This window comes from Stegodyphus dumicola, chromosome 12 (genome assembly GCF_044657685.1).
Source record: "Stegodyphus dumicola isolate Sdum_Otavi_A_Nest chromosome 12, ASM4465768v1".
Lineage (NCBI taxonomy): Eukaryota > Metazoa > Arthropoda > Arachnida > Araneae > Eresidae > Stegodyphus > Stegodyphus dumicola.
In genome coordinates, this window is record NC_140779.1 from 18,153,742 (window position 1) to 18,177,790 (window position 24,049).

A 24,049-nucleotide genomic window follows, 5' to 3' on the forward strand; every position below is an offset into this window, starting at 1 on the left:
CAGACGGCTGGGCCATGTGTTTAGATGTGACGATGCATTTTCATCCAAAGAGTTAACCTTTTTGAGAACTGAGGGAGTAAGACGAAGAGGAAGACCACCCACTACATGGATAACTGATGAGGAAGATTTAAAGTTAACTAACGTTAACCAGTGGAGGGCTATTGTATCGAATGGGGTCAGGTGGAGGAAGCTTGAAGATATAGCCTTGGCCTGTAACAGACTGTGGAGCTTATAAAGATTTACTGTATTTAGTAGATACGAACATACGCTTACAATCTGCTGAACTAGAACTGCTCACAGCTTCATTTTACGGAAATTTAAAACAAGACAACATAATCTTTCTACCATTCATTAATTTAAAACCCTAATGATCCATGATACTCAAAATTTTTATAACTAAGCCCTTAACAAATACTTGAGAATACATCAAATATTTATCTTCTTGTCATTAGTGAAATACAAATGCATTAATATGAACAGAGACAGTAACCTGGTCTTCAAGGTTTCTTCGATTTTTATGTAAATCAAATACGTAAACTGCTTAAATGTACCTATGCAAGATGCTGCAATACTGTTGTTATATGAATGTATACATATATGTACTATATTATTTACACAGTAATATTTTATCAATGAAAGCATCCTACAGCAGTATTTACAGAGATATAAAATAAAAAAATATGAAATAGACATAAAAATATATAAAATCAAACTGAAATAACTGTAAATCATATTTAGCAATTTTAATTGACTTAAAATCATAAAAAGAGGCATGGCAAAAATGATACAAGTTGATGTAAAAATTCTAGCCTAAGACATTACATAATAAAATATAGAAAAACCATAAACATATTAAAGATCTCACTATCCATTGCAATAAAAGTATATAATTTATAATCATCAACAAAATGTACAATATGAAGGAAAATGAAGTAACATAACATAAAAATTTCAATTAAAAAAAGGTTTTGTGACAGCTAATCCAGTTTACAGCAGGAGACCCCAGGCTAGAGATGAACTGCTGTGAAGGGAAACGCTTCCCTGGCAAATTCTACACCTGACACTTTTGAAGGCTGAGGTTAGTCAAGATTATCTTCTTGACAATACTGTGAGTGGCATCTCACAAACCATACCTACAGTAAAATGTGCGATCATTTCCCTTTTCGTCACTGTAGATAGTTTTATAGAAACATATTGGAATGGATATACCTGTTAACATACTTGAGCCGCTTGGTGATGCTCAGATCTATCAATTCTAATTTTGCTAGTGTCATATTTATAAGATTAAAAGCCTCAGCTAACTCCTTTCTTATGAATAAACTGTCACAAACAAGTGACTAACCTTGAAGATATTATTTGAACAGAAGAAATGCGAGTCCGGGAAAAAAGAAATTGTTTAAAAAAATAAAAGAGAAAATTTAAAAGGTTTTCATTTCTTACTCGGTTTTAATTTGAATGTTATCGCTTTTGTGCATTTATGTGACTGTGGATTAATGTAAATCAGAAGGATTACTGAAGACAAGTTATTGGCAGTAGGAAAAACATACTAATGACATGCAGAATGAATACATTATATATAGTATGATTGAAAAATGTGTACTTCCTTATTATAGTGGCACCCCAAAATTTAATTGCTAATTAACCGAGATGTAACAAGGTATAAGAACACGTGATGAGATTTCAGCAAGATATCTCAGTCGATTAGCAATTCAATCTAAGGAAGTACCAAAATATGTCTTAAATTAAAAATTTTGAAACTTTTGACATTATGAAAACTAGATTTAGAAATATAATTTGGCAACACTTCTTCCAAATAAAATTTTTAAAAAATTACAAATATGTCAAATATGGGATCTGTTACTATTGGTCTTAATGAACAATTGGCATGTACCTAAATGACTGATGGGTACACTGTTTCATTTTCAAATTAAAATCTAAGGGTAAAATATTCTAAGCTCTCCCCCTTTTTGTATCTCAGCAATACTTGAATTTTATTGTTTAATTTTTAAATTAAAGCTACTAGGAATGATAGCATTATATTCTTCTGTAGATGCCCATGCTTTTAAACAATGTGTTCTCAACTTAGGTTGATCACTGGTACAGTGATGTATATGGATGCACATACACAGTAGGAACAAGCACACTCATGCTGTTGATCTTGGCAATTTGCATAAAAACTAGGTAGGTCACAGAAGAAATTGTCATTGCAGAGAATGTCATAACAGGCCAGACTAAGCAAACAGAAAAGCTACACTTGGCCAGTGGGCCAGCTTTTATCTACCCTTTTACTACAGAAACATAATATCTTCTTCATTGAAGATCTGTAAGTTCTCTTTGAACAGGAATAGGTACTTGAGTATTAACACAACCATCTTGGCCCAATTTTTTGATTTTTTACAGATGAATAAAGAATAGCTACCTATCGAGTGAAAGTTGGTAGTTTTCACCAATCTTTTTAGAAAGATTCCCAAATTATCTATATTTATTGTAAGTCAGCAGACATTATTAACATATGGAAAAAAAAATTAACAATTTTAAAAGCAAAGTTAAACTATTAAATAAGGATTAAATGATGAATTAAAGAATAAAATACTTGCATTCTTCACTAAACCTTTATGTAATCTTATGCTAGTCAATAATCTATTTTAACTTAAGTAAATATTGGAGATAGACACCTGGCATCATGCAGATCTCCGCAATACCAACTATCTACTAAACGCATCTCCTCGCTGATCCCTTCAGATATTTTATGACAAAATTATCTATTCCGGCAGAAATTTCACTGCATTTTTTCCACTGGTGACAAATTTAACAAACATATATTTGAAAATAAGTTGAAGGCAAAAAATATCACGATTTGTTTAAGAAAATCATTGGAACTTGGAATACAACAAAAGAATGCATATCAAAATGGCGACTTTGTTTAATTGCAGGATTGTTATCAGCATAGTTGCTTGATGAAAGGCTGTGTGCATAGTTTGGCACATTTTGAAAATCTGTTGTTTTCTACTAATGTGGTTGCAATAACACGTATTTACCCAGGTACATTAGGAATTCTAGTGAGAAGCTTCTTTCAGAAAAAACGAACGAAACACAAACAGCCAGATGTTGGTTACAACTTGCAAAGACCTGAAGAAATCCAAACTACAACCAAGCAGTGACGGTGCATTCAACCTGGGGTTAAGAGAGTGGCATATCTGTTCAATGACAATGCCAAGAAACACTTCAAGACATTGGTATAATGTGGAAGAAGAAAACTATTTATAGCAACTGACTGAAATCTGGACCTACCCAAAACCACATCATGAGCAGAGGTGAGTGTTTTTTTTTTTTTTTTTTTTGTTTTTGTTTTTTTTTTTAATATGTTTTATGAACCTGAACGACATTTAGGGACAGAAAAGTATTCCCATAGTAACCTACAGGGAAAAAAAAATTCCATGTTACAAACACTGTCCTGTAACAGATAAGACCCCACTGTACTACATGAAAGGCAACATGCATATCTCGCCACCCTAAAAGAAGCAACAACCATATTTAGCAATTTCAATTGACTTAAGGGGTGGCAAAAATGATAGAAGTTGACATACAATTCTATCCTTCAACATTACATAATAGAATATAAAAATATTCATAACATACAGATCTTATTGCTTAATGCAATAAAAGTTAAATAACTTATAACTATCCCAAAACTGCAAGCAATAAGCAGCAACTTCAAAATGATAAAATAACAAAAATATCTATAAAAAATTATGAAATGTTACCGATTATGTTATGATTACTCATATACAGTTACTGTTATAATGCTACTAACTGAAAAGTTTAGCAATTAAATGCCATCTTTAAACGAAATTTACATCAATTAAATGCCCCTTTAAAACAAATTTACATAAACCAGCTGATGTAAACATTTCGTAAAAGATGTTTTAAAAAATGATCTTTATATATGTATGCCATTTTCTTGGTCAAGAGATGATGAATTTTCTTTTTAATATACTGTATGAAACAACGCTATGGATATTAAATTAACAAATTACGCGCGCTACCTAAATAGTGTTAATTGTAAATACTATTTAATCGTAAACACTATTTAGGTAACACGGCCTCGGCATTCAAAATTGGGTAGCTATTGTCAGTTTCGATAAACGTAGAAATTAAACGCAAAAATGCAAATATAGATTTTGTTTCACTAGGTAGTACGGAGATTTGAAATTTTTACCGTAATCTTACAATCTTTAAAGTCTGAAAGAAGGGAGAAAAAGAGTATGACAGTCTGAGAAATCATGCCAGATATATTTTAGAAAACGTTGTTGATTTACCAAGTCCCTTAGTAAGGTGAGGTTGAATTACCCATACTAAATTTCTTGCATGTTACGTACGGATCGCTTTCGTACACAAATCAGTTTTCCCCCGAGTTCATCCAACACAACGAAACCAAACAAATACATATTCTTACCCTCCAGCAACAAGATGAACTATGGTGTGATACTGCGACATGCCATCTAAGTAAGATAAACTATATTTGAGTAAGTAACAGAACAAATTTCCACGATTCCTCACTTTTCACTACAACCACAAATCGAAATAGCCGATTACGCGCTTACTATGTCGAACAGAAACGTAACACATTAACTTTCAGGGTTGCCGGAGTAAAAACTTCGGAAATCGCCAACTGATAACATAATCCTGCCAAACAATTCTAAACAATCCTAAACGTGAAATGATCTTATAGCTTTATTAGTGTATTTTACTTACCGGACAAGGCCTCTAACAGCTAATACGACTAAATTTAGAATCCAAAGCAAGACAGTACAATTAATATTGCCAATTTTAAATATTTAATTTTAAAATAACTTTTTCGTCTTCTTTCTTGTTACAGTTTTTGGTATCAGAGAAATAAGAAAATCAGATGTGTAAACCGAGCTATTGAAGTAAACTTGGTTTATATACACAAATCATGTGAAAAAAAGCTAAAGAGAGTTAAATTTCCTTATCTGAATGTGTTAAGCATAGCTTCCCTTCAATGCATTTGCATAGGCAGGGTGGTATACTTCTTCGTCTCTTTAGTTATCCTTCCGTCCAGTTTTTATCTGAATCCGTTCTCATACAGATATAACCTTTCGAAGAAGTATGAATAGTGAGATTTTAAAGAATTTATAACCACATTATCATTTATGTCAGTTACTGATTGAAACGCGCTTTTAATTCAGTGGTCTGGTAACTTAATAAGGACATCAAAATAAGCATCTTTGATATATTCTTCCGTAATGTATTTAATCAATTCCTAACAAAACTTGCACAAAGCTTTTAAAAAGCATTAATATAACAATTCATAAATGCGTAATTTAAATACAAAAATTCCAAATTCGGCGATAAAGAATTCATTTATGGTAACCTCTTCCATAGACGACTCGGCGAGTACCGATCATGCTTTCAGCACGTGAACATATGTCCATGATTGGGTAGCTGAGGTCACATGACTAGACATCCCGCGTTGTGTTTAGAAATTTTCCTTTCGACCACGCTGCCCCTACCGAGCATGTGCCTTGCGGATGAGAGCTCGTGTTCTACGTCACGTAATCTACTCGTAGTATTGTGCATTTTTAAAGTACAGTGTACTTACTTACCTTTGGGTAAGGTTAGTATTGAAAGAAAAAATAAGTAGGACAAAAAGTGAAAAAGATAACGTTTGCAATGCTGGTTATTAAATTAATAACATCTATTCATTTCAAGCATAAATTAAAATTAGGAATAGGAATATTCGTTTTAGTTGAAGAGGGCTTATTCGAAATAATATGACTAATAGAGCAATGTAATAAAATGGTCATTAGACAAAGTAAGTCGCAAATTCAAACTTTTTGTTCGTGTATTTGTTCACGTTGTGGAAAATTTGGTTTGGAAAAGGAAGACTTAAGTATGAAAAACTCTTTTCAGAATTTTAAAGAAATGTCGCTATAAGCACTTATTATTTAGTTATTTTATTTTATTATTTTATTTATTTTTGGGAAATAATAAAGGAAGGAAAGTGGTAACATGAAAAACAGAAAAAGCGATATTTTGTGGACTTTTTAAATAGCGATCAATTTTGAAAATTTAATTTTGTATCAAATTAATACTAAATACAGAATCTATATAATTATTTAATTGAAGTAGATTAAACCTTGATTAATTCAGAAAATTATATGAAAAAATAATTTTTTCCATTGTTTATATTCTGTAGTTATTGTACGATAAATTTTTCGTTTAGAAATTCGTAATAAACAAATTCATAAAAGAATAAATCAGGAAACATGTTAAAGGAAAAAAATTTTTTTAGCCCAGAAGGCGTTAATTGCGTTGATTCACTATAAAAGGCAAATCACTTTTTAAATTGTTGCCACCAAATATTAAGAGTCCCGTATTATATTTAAAGAAATCAAATAACAAAAAATCTGCATAAATGTATGTATGTGTTTCGCATTGTGATAAAACAACGGTACCAAGAGCCATCCAATTTTGAATAACGTACCTCTCCACTCGAATATGGGTATCCGGAATCCCAAATTTGGAATTTGTTTTATTATTTATTTCATATTTTGTAAAGCATTTACTCTGAGTTTTTGATTAAGAAACTCAACGATTTCGAAGCGAGAAATGGCAACATTGTACGGAAAAAAAAATTACCTCCAGCGACCGAGACTGTGTATCGGAAATTCTAAAGATATGCTCTTTTAAACATTTTGTGGCATTGCTGTTGAATTTTAATTTTATGGTTAAAGTGCGAAGAATATAATGTTTAATAAATAAAGGTAACGCACAAAAACGTTAAAAAAAGACGGCCCTTCGGCCGTAATATAAAATCTGAAAGCTTTCAGAATTTTTTAATCGTATTTTTTGTTTGTTTGAAAGATTTAAAAAAAAAATTAGAATCTTAAAATAGAGAACAATTCACTATTGAAAAAGTAATAGTTCATTTAGGAACTGAAATTTATAAAACATAAAAATTTCGTGAAGATTTTACTGTTTGCATCACAGATGCGTTTTTCTATATAATCATTACTAATCACACAAGAACTTAGATTATTATTGCGTCGGATAAAATTAGATCTACATTAATTCAAAAGATATTTATCGAAAAAAAAATTGAACATTACATTTTTTATCTAGATATTGATGTCACTTTTTAGGTACAATGCATCTAACCCAAGTCGACGCTAGACATTTTGCCGTCCTGTTCAAAAACAGATATAAGAAACACAGAATGTTTGTGAAGCGCTTAAAAAAATTTCTGTATGTGGTAACATGTATTACAATACACTTAAAATAATTTTCTTTATATGGCGAATTTATTTGGAAGATTAAAAGCTGTTCCGGTTTCAAACAAAAAATACGATCGGAAATTCGACGCATTTCATTTGACATGGGGCGGAGATATAAAAACATAGAAATATGTGGGTGCATTTTAGAAGTTCTAAACTGTATCATAAACCTTCGGAGTTTTATTTAAAATCTGATGCAATGCACAGACGCCAGAACGTGCGCCTGCAGGTGATAACGCAATCCTTCTCCTGCTTTCGTGCAGTATTATTTGTCATTTTGAAGGTGTGAGCGGGGGAGGTTTCGAATGTTTGTCCTGCAGTGACCTTGGAGCCGGTTATCCACAAAAATTACTGCGAGTCTAATCTGTCCTATCTGAAACTGCTTAACAAAGGTCTGTAAAAGGAAATCTCATTGTGAAAAATGCTTCAGATATTTTTTTTTTTTTTTATATTTCCTGCTTCTGTACCGTATTAATAATTACTATAAAAAAGTTTATGTGTACTCGTAGCTAGCACTTCCGAGTTTGGCTCCTGTGCTTCTTACTCTTTGGGAAAATAATCATAATTCTAGCCGGAAGCCTCCGGCACTTATTTTATGTAATTGAACAACAATTTCAGTAGAAATCTGATCTCGAAAATTTTATTTTTGGGGATAAAATTATATTAAAAATCGCTTATTGAATTTTATGTCATTACATTAACTTAAATTTCCCAAAGGGCCAATTTGCACAGAAGGGCTATTAATTTCGTTTTGGCATTTTGCGTCTGTTGACGGTTCACTTTTCAAATTGATGTCACCAAATATTAGAACCCTTCATTATATTTAAAGAAATTAAATACGGAAAAATCTACATGAATGTGTGTATATGTTTCTGGTATTGTGAAAGAACAACGGTACCTAGAGGCATAAAATTTCGAATAACGGTAGTATTCCATTCGAATATGGGCATCTGGAAGCCCCAATTTGGAATTTGCTTTATTATCTATTTCATAACGATTTCAAAGCGAACAATGGCAACACTACGGGCAACTTCTAAAGATAATAACAACTTAAACATTTAGAATGTATATTATTTTAAATATTTTGCAATATTGCTGTTGAATGGGATTTTATGGTTTAAGTGCGGAGAACAGACGCGAGAACATTGTTCTTCTCACAAAACATAAAACACAAAAGTTAAAAAGGCAACACACGAAACGTTTGAAAACTCCCCTTTCGCCTAATATACGAGTAAAATGTGAACGCTTTCAGATTTTTATTTTTTTATTATTTAATTACTTTAATCATTAATTTAGAGCTACCAAATTTGGAATAACGTTGTCCTCCACCCGAATATGGACACCGATTTTGGAATTTGAATTTTGTTTTATTGTCTATTTCGTATTTTTTAACAAACTCAAAAACTTCAAAGCGAGCAATGGCAACAGTGTACGGGAAAAAACATTCTTATCTCCAGCGCGCGAGAATGTCTATCGGAAATTCTAAAGATAGGCTGTTTTTAAATAGTTTATTGTGTATTTCAAATTTTGCGAAACTTTAACGAATTTTTTATTAACAAACTCAACTATTTCAAAGCGAGCAGTGGCAACCCTTTACGGGGGAGGGGGGGGAATTATCTGCAGCGCGTGAGATTGTCTACGGAAATTCTAAACATAGACTGTTTATAAATATTTTTAGCCCAAAGGAACCTTAGTCCAAATGCTCTCGAGACGCGTATGTTTATGTAACTGAAAAAACGCGCCTTTGGGCATAATATAAGTCTGAAAACTTTCAAATTTTTAAAAGATTTTGCTTAATTATTAATGATTTTATTAGTCATTTTATTTATTTATTTATTTATTCTTCTTCCTCTTTCCTGACCGTTTTCCATTAGGCTTCGGAGAATTTTAGAAATCAAGTCCTATGTGTACTTAATGTGTCAGATACGATTCGAATCAATTCATTTGATTCTACTGAAATAATTTTTATATCTCTGGGAAAAAAAATCAAGAGAGAATGGCAACACTCCAAAGTATTAATTAACAATTAAGCAAAGCAATATCCTTGTGTTTGGGGCAAATTTTAATTAAAAGTCTTTGAATTTCGAGAGCGAACAGGTACGAGTCCTTCTTCATCAGCAGTAAAGAAATCTGCAACGAAAGGAGAAGCCGAACGAATTGAAAAACGGCTGTAGCTTCTTTCCTTACAGATTTCTTTGCTCCCATGAAGAGGAACCTGTACCTGGTCGCCGTTGAAATCGATATAATCTTAATTAAAATCTATGCGAAACACAAGATCGTTGCTTTATCTGATTTTATGGTGAAAAAATATTCTTCCGTTGCAAATGTTTATGTTTCATAACGGCTTGCTGTGTTTTCTTCCTCGGTTTAGTTTTTAACTGTTATTATTTCATTATTGAAGAGAGGAAGATATTTTTTGAAGCAATATCTTGTATAAAAACATATAGAACTCCAAATATCTGAACTAAACGGGATCTCATGCTATCGGGATAACCGAAAAAATCGAGCAGGTTTCTGTCCTCTTTTCTGTAAGTGGATATGCCTGTTTATTACATATCCAATGAGAAAGTTTTACTCTTTACTTTTCGCTTTTCATGTTTTGAAAGGGAAAAAAAGAAAATCTGAAAACTTTCAGATTTTATATTACATCCAAAGGGGCGTTTTTTTCAACGTTTTGTGTGTTAAATATATTTATTAAATATCAAGTTCTTCACACTTAAACTACATGAAATTCAACAGCAATGTCACAAAAATAATTTTAAAAAATCCACATGACTTCCTTGTACGGAATATTAAATTATATGCATTTTTCTTGTATTTCATTTAAACTTATTGGATTGAATTAAATCTGCTTCGGCGACAGCGCATAAACCACAATAGAATAAATGCATTCTTTAAAATTCACTCTAGTATTTGTTTACCATAGCGACACTCTGGCACTAGATTCACTTAACAGTATTATATTTCGTTCATATTATAACTCATAATGCACAAAATTTATATCATTTAAAGAATAAAATTATCTAATCGTTGCCACATGTTCTATTCAAATACTATAATAAAGCTAGAATGATGTATAAAAGAAATTAAGCAAATAAAACTGAGGCTACTCGTTTTTGAGTTATGGAGATACGTACGTACGTACGCACATACGTTCGTACAGACGCCATAAAAAATTCTCTTCGGAATTCATTTTAAAGCAGTTTTATAATTTTTTTGGAGGAAACAAGTCTTTTATTTTGTCCTTACATACACATATCACGGAAATACATCGTTAAATTGCATTTAAAAGAGGTCAAAATGGGATATTTTCGTTGAAATATGCTGCCTGAAACTTTTTGCGATTACAATACTTTCTTTTTACTTCATACAAGGAAGTAAAAAGCATATCTTGAGAATTTCCGATACACGGTCTCGGGCGATGGAGATAAAAATGCTTTTTTCCCCCTCTTAGTGTTGCCATTGCTTGCTTTGAAATCATTGAATTTGTTAATCAAAAATTCGTCAAAGTTTTACAAAATTTGAAATAAGTAACAAAACAAATTCAAAATTTGGGGGTCCAAGTGCCCATGTTCGGTGGAAGGACTATATTATTCAGAATTTGATGGCTCTAGGTAACGTTGTGTTTTCACAATGCGAGAAACATTCATGCAGATTCTCCATTATTTAGCTTCTTTAACTATAATGCATGGCGATAATATTTGGTGGGAACAGTTTGAAAAATTAGTCAACGCAGAAGATGAAATAACAGAAAATGCCGTTTTGAGACTAATAGCCCTTTGGGTCTAACGATCCTTTGGGCTAAAAAAAATTATCATTTCTGTAAAATAAAATTTAAAGCACAATTTATCTTTCAAATTAAGCAATGAAGTTATTGTATTTATCTGAATGCATAGCCCATTCATATTTCGGTTAAAATTCTTTATCAATCCTACTTTAATTCCTATTTCAGTTAAAATCATTTAAAATTAAGTAATGGAATTAAATCTGATTTACGTCAGCCGTCAAGCTAAACATGTAATCTAATTTATATTCTGCTGTAAACAGAAAAACAAAAACAAGAAAAAAAAAAAAAAAAGATAAAGTAGTTATTGGTAGTTAGAGTGGAACAAAACACATATAATTTTTAATTACTTCACTAACAACTAACTGATACTTTTTACTTCCTTGTACGTAGTAAGGCAAGTATTGTAATCACAAAAATTTCCGGTGTCATATTTCAACAAAAATATCCATTTTAACCGTTTCCGAATCCATTTGTACGATTTTTTTGAATGACACCTGTACGTACGAACAGAATAAAGGACTCTTTCCTAAAGCAGATCGTAAAATTGATTCAAAAAGGACTTTTTCGTGATGTCTATACATCCGTATGTACACATCTCACATAATCCAATAAGCGGTTAGCTGTAGAACGTTAGAATTTTGTATATGGGACTGATATACCATCTAGTTTAGCACCTCCCTTTTTTTTATTGCAATCGGCAGTGCCAAACGCATATATATAGTCCTTACCCAGTTTTCATTTTTGGAATCGTTAGTCGTATTCTTATACATCACAGAAATGCTTTAATTGATGAAAATATTCATATTTTGGTAATGTCATATTTAAAAAAATTCAACAAATAATTAAATCTAACTTATAATGCGGTGTCCCGGTTCATGTACTTATATTTGGAAAACTTTTATACCCCGTATAAATGAGAAATTTAACTCGCATACGAGATACATTAACCGGGATATTTAATTTCACAATTTGAGATTTTTTATGTCATTTTCAACTTGCCTTGAGGGATCGGTTAATTAAATTAGAATAATTAGAGGAAATAGGTTTAAATGCAAGCAGCAAAAATTGTACATCATTTAACAGGCAACACAAAGATGTCATAGGGTGTGCACATTAGACGTTTTTTAATGGTACGCCTGGGCACATACATAATTCCTTATTCGGTATGTTTATAGGCTACGCATTTGTCAAGCATTGTAGACTAATCTACATATGATACATATTCATCAAAATTAATTTTACGTCTACTTAAAATAGATATTGAATTATATTATAGTTTTATGTTATTTAAATTAGGAACATATACTATTAATACAGAAGCACAACCAAGGAAACACGTACTGTTACGTTATTTAAACAGGTTAAAAAAATCGTAAATAAATAACGGGTACAGATTTATGGGAGTATAAAGAAGACTGTTTGTTTAGAAGAATATGACAAAGTTTGCAGAAGCTTTTTACCTAAGCAGAAAAAAGTTTTTGCTGATGACCTACTAAAAATACCTGACGTGGACAGCACATGACTTCCTTGTACGGCTTATTAAATTGTATACATTTTTGCTGCACTTAATTTAAACGTATTTCTTGGAATTTCGTTAGAGATATATTTCTCATTCAATGAATTCACTTCTCACTTCGCGGTAAGACAAAATACATTAAAGGCTTAAAACAGCTTCATTAAAAACTGTAAAATACAGAAAAACATAAAACACCAAATACATTTAAAAAACACTTAAAAAAGTAAGTTTTACAATTAAAATTAGAGTTTCTAAGCAAAATTCGACCAGCGGGTAGAAAAACAGATTTTTCGGTGCTCAAAATTGAAAGTTTACTTTTGGTCCCACTCGGCAAAAAGACACACAGTTGGTGCACAAACTGACTTAATTCACTGTTCTACTAAGGGTTTCAAATATAAACAAATGACGGCCTCGTTAGGCTTAACGCCACTTAAGCTTTTAAATTGTTCATAATTCAACAGTTATTGCATACAGATTAACTAAAGGCATAGAAACAATAACCAGAAATCCGATATCAAAGAAAGTAATAAATTGCTTTTTAAATGAATTGAAGAACTTTGTACATTCCTACAGCTATAATTTAAGAAATTGCTATGGAACCTGCTATCCGTTAGATCTCAACAATTTTTTTGTCAGTGACACCGACTACAACGAACGTCGTTTCACCCGAACTTGGCTCTTTTTTTTCACATTTATGTTACTGTTATGATTTTATTTACAGTTGATTCAATTTGAATCTAAATTTTCCCGCCCACCAGCGGCCGAGGGATAAAGTCGGTAAAGTCGCTGAAAGCTGGTAGTTCAGTCCGGAGTTTCGAATCCCAGCTAACTGGCTGGCTGCATGGCCGTTTTTGAGGTTTGTCCCTTGTATAACGTGGATGCGAGCCAGTTTCCTTCAGAAAAGCCCTCCACGAAAGTATCTCCTCCCTTAGGCAGATAGCCCTCGAGTGCTTTGCCATATTTAAATAAACCCTAATTTTCGCATCAGTTTTTGACAAATATTCAATAGTTTGAATGCCTAATCAAACAAAAACTACAAAAAATATCTAAAGTCATTGATTTCATTCCGTCTATTCTATGTGGTACCTGTTGAGGCCATAAAGATGGCGAGATAAAAAGAAAGGCGTCAAATCAAAATACGAAAAGTGAAGCTCAATACAAGACTGTAAATTAAACTGTTTTCAAAAGAAAAGCCTGCGGGTTTGATTAAAAAATCAAAACTAGACTGTAATAATATTTTTGATAAAAATACGCTTTAGATCAAGTTTCTTATGCTTTTCCAGCTTTTGGTAAACGATAATATCAATAAAAAAATCTGATGTGTACATCACATGACTTCCTTGTACGAAATATTAAATTAAAATAAAAATTTGCAAATTAAATTGTTAAAATTTTAAAATAAAATAAATAAATAAAGGAAAACAAAAATATACTATAAATATACTTAAAAAATCTGAAAGGTTTCAGATTTTAACAGTCGCCGTTTAGAATTCCCGTTGAAGCGTTAAGCGTTGGCGTAGATATTTCTTTTTTTTTTTTTTTTTTTTTCCCAGTTCATCATAATCATGTTCAGTTTTCATTTTAACGACGAAACCTTTTTTGCCTTTTTAATATTAACGTTTTGTTTGCTTACTATATTTATTATATAACACATTCTTGGCGCTTACGAAACATAAAATTCGATTCAATAGCAAAATCACAAAATACATAAAAGCAGCATATATTAGAACTTCCGGTAGTTTCACTCGCTGGAGACAATAATGTTCTTTTCTATACAGTGTTGCCATTGCTCGCTTTGAAATCGTTGACTTTGTTAATTAAAAAATTCGTTAAAGTTTTACAAAATATGAAATAGATAATTAAATAAATTCGAAATTCAAAATTCAGGCTACTAAGTGCCCATGTTTGACTACGTTATTTAAAATATGATGGCTTTAGGTACCGTTGTTTTTTCACAATGCCAGAAATATGCTTAGATTCAGGCAGATTCTTCATTCATTAATTTCTTTAAATATTATACAAGGCAATAATATTTGGTGGCAACAATTTGAAAAGTGATACGTCGTTCGTAACTAATATCCCATTCTAGATTAACGTCTCTTTTCGGCTAAAACTTCCTTCGTAATATAAACATCATGGAAAATTAATGCTTCAAAAACAGGTATTAAATTCTCTACAGACTTCTAGTTCATATTTGAGAAAATACAAAAGCTGATACTGATTTGTAAGGTAAGGACATTTCAATTATCGAAACGGGAAAAAATTTAAAGGAAAACAAGTAATATCGTTGGTGTGCAATTGTTCTTCATTGTTCAACTCTTTATGGTCGTGAAGCTAAAGTATTTTGTTTGTTCCTTATCTGAAAAATCCCAGGTGGCCTTATGATAACAAGTAAAACATCTGTTTTGACTTATCGGATAAAAATAGCATCAAATAACTCGCGAAGAGTTATTATGATTATTAAATGAATAAAATTTCTTTTCACTCATCGTTATATAATATAATTTTTAAATATATTATATAACGATGATAATTTAATAAAGTTTAGAACCTTTCCAAGAATATAAGATAATATAATTCAGTAAAATAAAATAACTGGAATAAATCATAAAAGCACTGCACGCTAAGATGTATTTATTCATCATTTAATTTATTTTTAGAATATAAGATAAATAAGAAAAACTGCATTTGAAAAGCCCGTATAACGTTAATAAAAAGAACACGCTTTCAACGTTAATATTTTACTTTTGGATCAAGATTATTTTAATGGCATTCAAGATTATTTTAATGGATCAAGATTATTTTAATTTCCTTTTACATTTTCATTTTAATGCCGTTAATTTTCTTTTTTTCTTTTTTTTTTTTTTTTTTTTTTTTTTTTTGATTAGAAGGTCATGGACCGCTATTTTATCATTTACGGAAAAAAATGAAATGAAAATGGTGTTCCATTTAGTAATACTTCTGAAACTAATACAACAAAAATGACAGTAAGGTGATTTATTATAATTGGTAGCATTTTACAATTCCTTTGTGCTGCGTTTTATTAAACCGTAATTCAGAGGTACACTATTTATCAAAATTAAAGGGTAATGACAGAAATAAAAAATAGCTGATAATTAATGAAAAATTATTAACAGAAATTAATACAAAAGCTTTCGTTAGTACCCCCCCCAAAAAAAAAATCTGAAAGTTTTTCATATTTTATATTATTCCCAAAGGGACCTTTTTTTAACTTTTCGTGTGTTACTTTCATTTATAAAATACCATGTTCTTCGCACTTAAATCATAAAATTCAATTCAACAACAGTATCACAAAATAATTTTAAAAATGCATATCTTTAGAATTTCCAATACACAGTCTCGCATGCTAGAGATAATTTTTTTTTTTTCGTATAGTGTTGCCATTACTCGTTTTGAAATCGTTAACGTTCTTAATCAAAAACTCATTAACGCTTTACGAAATATAAAATAGGTAATAGAACAAATTCCAAATTTGGGCTTCTGGATGACCATATTCGGGTGGAGACGTACGTTATTCAAAATTTTATGGCTGTTGGTACCGTCGTTTTATTGCAATGCGAGAAACCTACATATATTTATGGAGATTCTTCATTATTTATTTTCTTTAAATATAATGCAGGGCTCTAATATTTGGAGGCAACAATTTGTAAAGTGAACAGACAACCGACGCAAAATGCCAAAACAAAATTAATAGGCCTTTTGGGCAAATTGCCCGTTTGGGCTAATAAATTACAATGTTTGGCTGTTGATTATTCGCAAAAGATTGAGATTAAAACCAGATTTATGGTAACTGGAAAATGATGAAAAAATTAAGTCACCTCTTGTGAAAAAATTTTTCTTTGATATGTTGCGTGGTCACCTCGGCAGATATGCATAGTGTGTTGATCTTGTCTAGCAGAACTGCACGGCACTTTTCTAAAAGTGCATTTTTCAGCTCCTGGGGGGTTCGGGAAGAAATTTGGCGCGCTAAACTTCAACGCCCTTAGGCATCCCATACATGCTCAATCGGGTTCAAGTTAGGTGAGTAAGGTGGCCAATCCAATCGAGTGATATCTTCTGTTTGCTAGCATTCTGATACCATATATGCTCTATGAGGCCGAGCATTGTCATCCATTAGCAAAAACTCTGGGCCAACAGCATCCCTAAACAGCCTGACTTGGGGTTCCAGTACCTCATCCACATATCTCCGAGCGGTTACAGAACTTCCTTGAAAGATACTCAGCTCGGTGCGGCTATTTGTCATGATTCCTCTCCAAATGATTAAACCACAGTCGAGGAGACGGTATATTTCACGGACAAGGGAAGATAAGTTGCATGTTTCTTTCTCTTTCCAGATCAAAACACATCTAGAATCACTGATCAGATTATATCTGGACTCGTCAGTAAAGAATACTCGGGCTCATTGAGCCAGTGGCCCACTGAGCCGAGATTGAACCCCGGACCTGTGGTACTGCTGCGCGACAAGCTAGCCACTGCGCCACCGGGCCTAAAGAATTACAAAGGATAAATTTATTACTGTAGATCTGATTAAATTTTATTCATATTTGTCAAAAGATAAATATCCTCATTTACAAGTTTTTGCAATGAGAATAATTGCTTTGTTTGCGAGTACATTTATATGTGAACAGTTCTTTTTATCCCCCAGTTGATAATCAACAAATGTAACGAAAGAGCCCGACTGACCGGTGAGGAGCTACTACAATTCGTGAAGAAGACAGTTTCCGATAATTTTTCTATGAGGCTGCAAACGTTATCAAACATTTGTTTCATTGCGAAAGTTTTCTCCGAAAATTTGGTAAGTTTTCATAATTTTTTTACTTTCTTGTACGAAGTAAAAAGGAAGTATTGTAATCGCGAAAAGTTTCAGGCAGCATATTTCAACGAAAATATCCATTTTGACCGCTATCGAATGCAATTTAACGATGTTTTTGCGTGATATCTGTACGTAAGGACAGAATAAAAGACTCTTTTCCTCAAAAAAAAAAAAAAAAAAAAAAAAAAAAAAACTGCTTTAAAATGAATTCTGAAGAGAATTTTTCGTGGCGTCTGTACGAACGTATGTACGTACGTGCGTACGTACCTATCTCGCAAACTCAAAAACGAGTAGCCTCAGGACGTTGAAATTTTGTATATAGGACTGCTATAACATGTAGATGTGCCCCTCGTATTTTGGTTGCAATCGGCCGCACCAAACGTATATAAATATATTTATATATATATCCACTCTGTTACCCGGCTCAGTGATCTCAGTTTCTTTACTCTTATATGTTTGTAAATTGTACATTTTTTGCTTTAAAAAATGATTGTATTATGTTGTTTTTATCTTCCGGTTAAGGTTTTTCTGCCTTTAGTAAATCTGTATGCAATATTTTTAGAATTATCAACAATTTTAAAGTTGTGTAAGTGCCGCTAAGCCTTTTTTTAATGGCGGCCATTGATGTTTACATTTGAAACAGGAGACTAGTGGATTTGTTGCCAATCTAGAGAAACTTAGCTTCGCAACAACAAAGATAACGCTTTCATTTATTATTGCCCATTAAATCATGCTTAATCCTTTCTGGAATTTTTTCGAGGAAATAAGTGTTTAAGATTTACTTTGCAATTTTTAATATAGACATTTTGAGTTTTTATGTATTTTTGCCTTCTCGCGAAGTGAGAACTGAATTAATTGAATGAGAAATACTCAATCGTCTGTGAAAAACTGTTTCTTTTTTGTTTTGTTTGCTTAATTTCTTTTATACATCGTTCTAGCTTTATTATAGTATTTGATTAGAACATGTGGCAACGGTTAGATAATTCTATTCTTTAAATGATATAAATTTTGTGCATTATGAGTTATAATATGAACGAAATATATAACTGTTATATAATTATTGGATTATATAACAGTTAACTTAGTTTCCGTTATATAATTATTATATAAGTTAACTGTTATATAATTATTAATACTGTTAAGTGAATCTAGCGCCAGATTGTCGCTATACTAGAGTGAATTTTAAAGAATGCATTTATTCTATTGTGGTTTATGCGCTGTCGGCGAAGTAGATTTAATTCAATCCAATAAGTTTAAACGAAATGCAAGAAAAAATGCGTATAATTTAATATTCCGTACAAGGAAGTCATGTGGTATCAGATTTTTTTATTTTAAGCTTATGTGAAAGGTAAGCTATTTAGTTGTGTTGCGTTGTTGTCGCCATATTTCACTTGTCTGACAGTAATATCAAAACATGCCCACGAAATGCATCGTGGCAGGGAGTGCAACATTGTGCATGTCATTGCCAAGAGCACCATACAGGTGACAGCACGACTTTGCTCAATTCCGCCCCTAATTTTGATGGGGAGCACCACGAGCCTATGGCTCTGAGTGTTTCCCAGTCATCTTCTCCTACCACCAACTTCTCGAGAGCACTTTCGACTCGCCGCATATTCAAAGTGCGCCCATGCCGCACAAACATTATACATTTACAAACATCCATGCCTTTACAACATCCGGCTTAATTCCGGATCAATGAATTTGTTAATCAGAAATTCATTTAATTTGTACAACATATGAAATAAATGAAAAATATATTCGAAATTCAAAACTCGGGCTTTGATATGTACATATTCGGATGGAGGACTACCCCAATTCAAAACTCTAAGTGCCGTCGTTTTTCCATCATGCAAAGGACATAGATAAATACATACAAATTCTTCATTATTTAATTTCTTTAAGTATAATACATGGCGATCACATTTGGTGGCAACAATTTGGAAAACGATTCGGACAAAATGTGTCTTTCGAGACTTATGCACCTTTTTTAATAATTGATCAAGTGATTCGTTTACATGAGGTTTGATCGCTTTAATGTAGATATTAAAGTTGTGCAATGGTTATTCATTGCACGACTTTAAAATCTACGTTATATCGTTAGCTATTCTCTTTCAAAATTCTGCTTCCTTCTTTAAGAACAATAGTCTCGAAATACGATTTTCGTTTTATTTTAAACCGTTGTTTAACTTTTCATTCGAATCTGTTGCCAATGGAAAAGCATAAGATATTATTCTTTCATATTTACTATGCTTGTTATTAATTAAAAAATTAGATTGTTTAAAAGAAATAGGTACAGTTAAGAATATTATTTTTATTTTTTAATTTAATTAATTTAAATAAAAATAAATTTATTTCGTGATATATCTCATTAAAAACATTAAATATTCTTATAAAATTGCATTACATATTTTTTTCATTTTTAAAATAACAGATAATATATAAGGTTCTCATTATTAGTTTAATTGTGTATATCTTATAATATATTACGCGATTCCACCTAGGCCATCTCTATCGATAATCTGTACTAAAAAACCATATTAAATTAAAAAAAAACCTTTTAGGCTATCGTTAAAATCTAAACCCTTCCGAATTCTTCTTTTTTTTAGTCCAAAGAGCCATTAGCTAAAAAGGGCTATTAATTTCGTTTTCGCATTTTGCGTCGATTCACTATACTATAAACGGCGAATCACTTTTGAAATTGCTGCCACCAAATATTACCGCCCTGTATTATATTTAAAGAAATTAAATAATGAAAAATCTGCATAAATGTTTTGTATGTTTCTCGCATTGTGATAAAACAACGATACCTATGGCCATCAAATTTGGAAAAACGTACGCCTCCACGCGAATATGGGCATTGGAAGCCCAAACTTGGAATTTGGAATTTGTTTCATATTTTGTAAAGCATTTATGAGTTTTTAATTAAGAAACTCAACGATTTCAAAGCCAGCAATGGCAACACTATACGGGAGAAAAAAATATCTTCAGAGCGCGTGACTATGTATCGGAAATTCTAAAGATAATATGCTCTTTTAAAATATTTTACGATATTGCTGTTGTATTGAATTTTGTGGTTTAATTGCGAAGAACATAATATTTAATAAAGAAAAGCAACACAAAAAAGGTTAAAAAAACACCCATTTGGCGTAATATAAGATTTTTTCTTTCAGATTCAAAGAAAAAGGCATGGTTTGTTATCTTTTTGCGAAGTATGATAGCCAAGTTAACATAATGCAACCTCTGAAAGAACATAAGCCTCAGAAATGTTAATATAATAAGCCTCAGAAAAATTAAATCCTTTTAAAAACGGGGAGAAATAATACCAGAGACGATTACTGACACCTCTATTCCTGCCTGCTGATCGCTCCTGTTTCAAAATATTTTGCTAGGTAAAAGAGAAAGTCAAATAACTGCGTGCACTTCACCTCAGTTGGTATTATGAAAAAACAGGTTATGCTGATCGCAGACAAGGACGAAGAAGGTCACACACCTGAAAAAGGAGATTATGAGGTAGAGTCGTGTAAGTAACTGTCATTTTCTGCCCTTGAAGTATCCTATAATTCCAATAGTAAGCATTCAATGCAACTAATTAGTACTGATATGAGCTTAACTGAGGAGCAGAGTTTAGTTACTTAATGAAAAAATATAATTTCATGAGTCAAGAATCAATTTAAAGTAAATTTGGTATATTTTAATAAAATTAAAGCTATCATGTAAAATAAGTAAATAAAAGTAAGATAAATAAATGCAAAAGATAAATAAATACAAAAGAGTAGTGAGTAAAAGATAAATAAATACAAAAGAGTAGTGAGTAAAAGATAAATAAATACAAAAAAGTAGTACGTAAAAGATAAATAAATTCAAAAGAGTAGTGAGTAAAAGATAAATAAATACAAAAGAATAGTAAGTAAAAAATAAATACAAAATTAAAAGATAAATAAATACGACAAATATCTTATAAAGTAAAAGATAAATACATACAAAAGTAAAAGATAAATAAATACAAAAAAGAGTAAAGTAAAAGATAAATAAATAGAAAAGAGTACATAAAAGTACGATTTCCCCTCGCCCCTCACGTGCAATAGAACTCGTTAACCGACCTAATTTGGACTACAGCTCATTCGGATAATCCGAAAATGCGGCTTCTGCGTTGTCCATTTCGTGGATGCTATCCATGTATATGTATAAGTATGAAATCCGGCATTCTATAGAATTCCTAAGCATTCTATAGAATCCCTAAGCACTTCTATAGAATGCCTAAGCATTTTATAGAATGCCGAAAACTGGCCGGCAGTGTATGAAGTGATTAAACATTTCACACATTGTCTAGGCATTTTACAGAATGCCAAATGACAAACCGGCCAAAGTATGAAATATATCTGCGATTCTTTTCGAATAACAGAATTTAAAAAGTGATCTAAAATAAGCCAAAATGGGCGCTAAGAAAGAAACCACGGGACTATTGGTTGCTGAATCGCTATGATAATAAAAAAAAATTTGTGATGTTTGTTGAAAACAAAAGTAAACTTATTTGTCCTGTTATCTCAGTTATCTCACGTCCAGTTATATGTATTCATACAGTTATTCATACAGCGTCCAATTATCTCACGTGCTTCCATGGATTTCATTTGGCTGTTCGGCACTGAGGCCGTGACAGAATGTTGATGGAACTTTAAACCTATTTGGTTTACAAATATGTTACGCGAAATGATATTGAATTGTACACCCACCTTTGAGAGCCCTGCCAGACAAAAAATAAAGGTATTAAAAAGGGCGTTGTTATGAAACCTAGGATTTTGCTGAATTTAATTCCATTTATCAGGTAGATCTTATTGATTTCCAGTCAGATAAAGAATACAAATTTACTATGCTATACCAAAACCATCTCACTATTTTTTTTTAATGTATTCAGAATAAAAGTTTTTTTAATGGCAGTCTTTCATTATTTTTTCCAAATTAACATATGCAGTTTTCAGGAATGAACGTCTTTTAAATAATAGCTTCTCATGACCTTTTTTTCACACTTTGCCTAAAGCGCATTTGTTATTCTGTAAACTGCCTAGGTATTATATACAATGCCTAAGTAAAGTATATAATATTTCTCATATTTCTAACTTTGCCTGAAAACGACGGATATTCTATACATTACCGGTACCATGTCTTCTCTACATATAATAAAAGAAATAGTTCTATGTGTGTGTGTCTTTCGTTCGTGCTTGCGCGTAAGCTAATAGACCCAGGGCTACGAATTTGGTACACAGGTGCATCTAGACAAGAGCCAGTGCACCTAGAAGCGATTTTTTTTCAAAATTCGAATAAGATTTTTTTAATTTTATATTTTTTGATCAAACCGCATCATTTTGAATAGTTTCACTTTTTAGAAATGTGGTTTTATCAACAGTTTTTCATTCAATGCTTTGTATACTGGAGTGCTGACTGTTGAAAATATGAGATAAAATATTTATTGCTTATTTCACTGTTTTTAAGATACAAGTTTAGCATGATGTTTTTTTTTTCAACGGGAAGTTGGTTAATTTATTTATCAAGATAATTAATATTTGTATTAAGGGATATTGCTTATTTCATGCTGCTCATTTTCTTTTGATCTTTGGACGCGCACATAGCAATCTTCTTATTCTGATGCGCAAGTGTCTCGCGAGGCACAACAGAAAGAATTTCCTTTTTTTTTCCTCTCTCTCTTTATTGGCTAATGGCAAAGAGGTTTGTGTATTTTGAATTATGTTATCCAACAATTTTGATTGGTTATAGCTTTCTGATGATAGCTCCATTCTTTTAGAAATGTGGTTTTGGCAACAGTTTTCCATTCATTGCTTTGGATACTGGACTGCTGACTGTTTTCTCTTATGATTATAATGAGATTTATTGCTTATTTCATTGTAATTTTTTATATTATGTTTTAATTAAATAAAAAGTTTTGCATGATTTTTTAGGGAACGAAGTTCTTAACTTTCTTTACCATTTGAATTCTTAAGATTTTCCAACGGGAAGAGTTGGTTAATTTATTTATTAGGATAATTAATATTTGTATTAAGGGATATTACTTATTTCATTGTAATCTTTTTAATACAGAGATACATTTTTATTGATTTTTTTGATAAAGTTGTTTTGCAGAATAAAATTGCGTGCAGTTTTTAAATTCAATGTTCCCCCCCCTTTAGGCATTTTTACGGTACATTTAAACGCCAAACGAAGGCTAATCGCGTAGCGGCTAGTATACTATAAATGTACGTGAATTAAATTTTATGCCTTTACATCACCTCTTTTTTGATAAAGATTAGTAGATTAACATATTTATAAATGTTTATCTCCTTTAGGCAAAAGGCAAAATACGCTTATTATGTAAAACATGATGAAATTATCTTCACCACCACAAGCAAAAAGTGCATAGTGCATTACAAGCAAAAGAAAATAATAACATTTTTATTTACATAGGCAACCTTTTGTCAGTGAAGAATCCTCAACTTAATTTTCCGCAAGAAATCAATAATTCGCGCAAAGTTTTAAATACGCCAATCATGCATAAAATATTTCATGCTTATATAAATCCATTAAAGAGCGTTCGTATCGCAGGGAACCATTAAAAAGTCTACAAG

The 24,049-nt window shown here is 31.6% G+C and overlaps 2 protein-coding genes across 11 annotated transcripts in view; one reads left to right on the forward strand and one right to left on the reverse strand.

The window, feature by feature from the left end:
• The window catches only part of Rim2 (replication in mitochondria 2), a 30,801-nt gene extending 26,186 nt beyond the window's left edge, over positions 1-4,615 (reverse strand). The window contains exon 1 of the mRNA XM_035362707.2: positions 4,457-4,615. Coding sequence (XP_035218598.1) covers positions 4,457-4,497 — 41 coding nt within the window. The 5' untranslated portion in view covers positions 4,498-4,615. The remainder of the gene's footprint in view (positions 1-4,456) is intronic.
• A 753-nt stretch (positions 4,616-5,368) lies between these two features.
• LOC118191856 (uncharacterized) overlaps positions 5,369-24,049 on the forward strand; it is a 178,937-nt gene continuing 160,256 nt past the window's right edge. For 2 of the 10 annotated variants that reach the window (XR_004758686.2, XR_015044372.1), the window contains exons 1-2: positions 5,432-5,836; positions 17,268-17,417. Coding sequence is in view for 2 of the 10 variants with exons in the window: in XM_085827519.1 (XP_085683645.1) it covers positions 5,477-5,638; positions 17,268-17,417 (312 nt within the window). In the remaining 8 variants the exon portion in view is untranslated. Of the gene's footprint in view, positions 5,837-7,590; positions 7,691-17,267; positions 17,418-24,049 lie in introns of those variants that run through there. The other 8 variants (XM_085827519.1, XR_015044373.1, XM_085827513.1 and 5 more) reach the window with 8 other exon arrangements.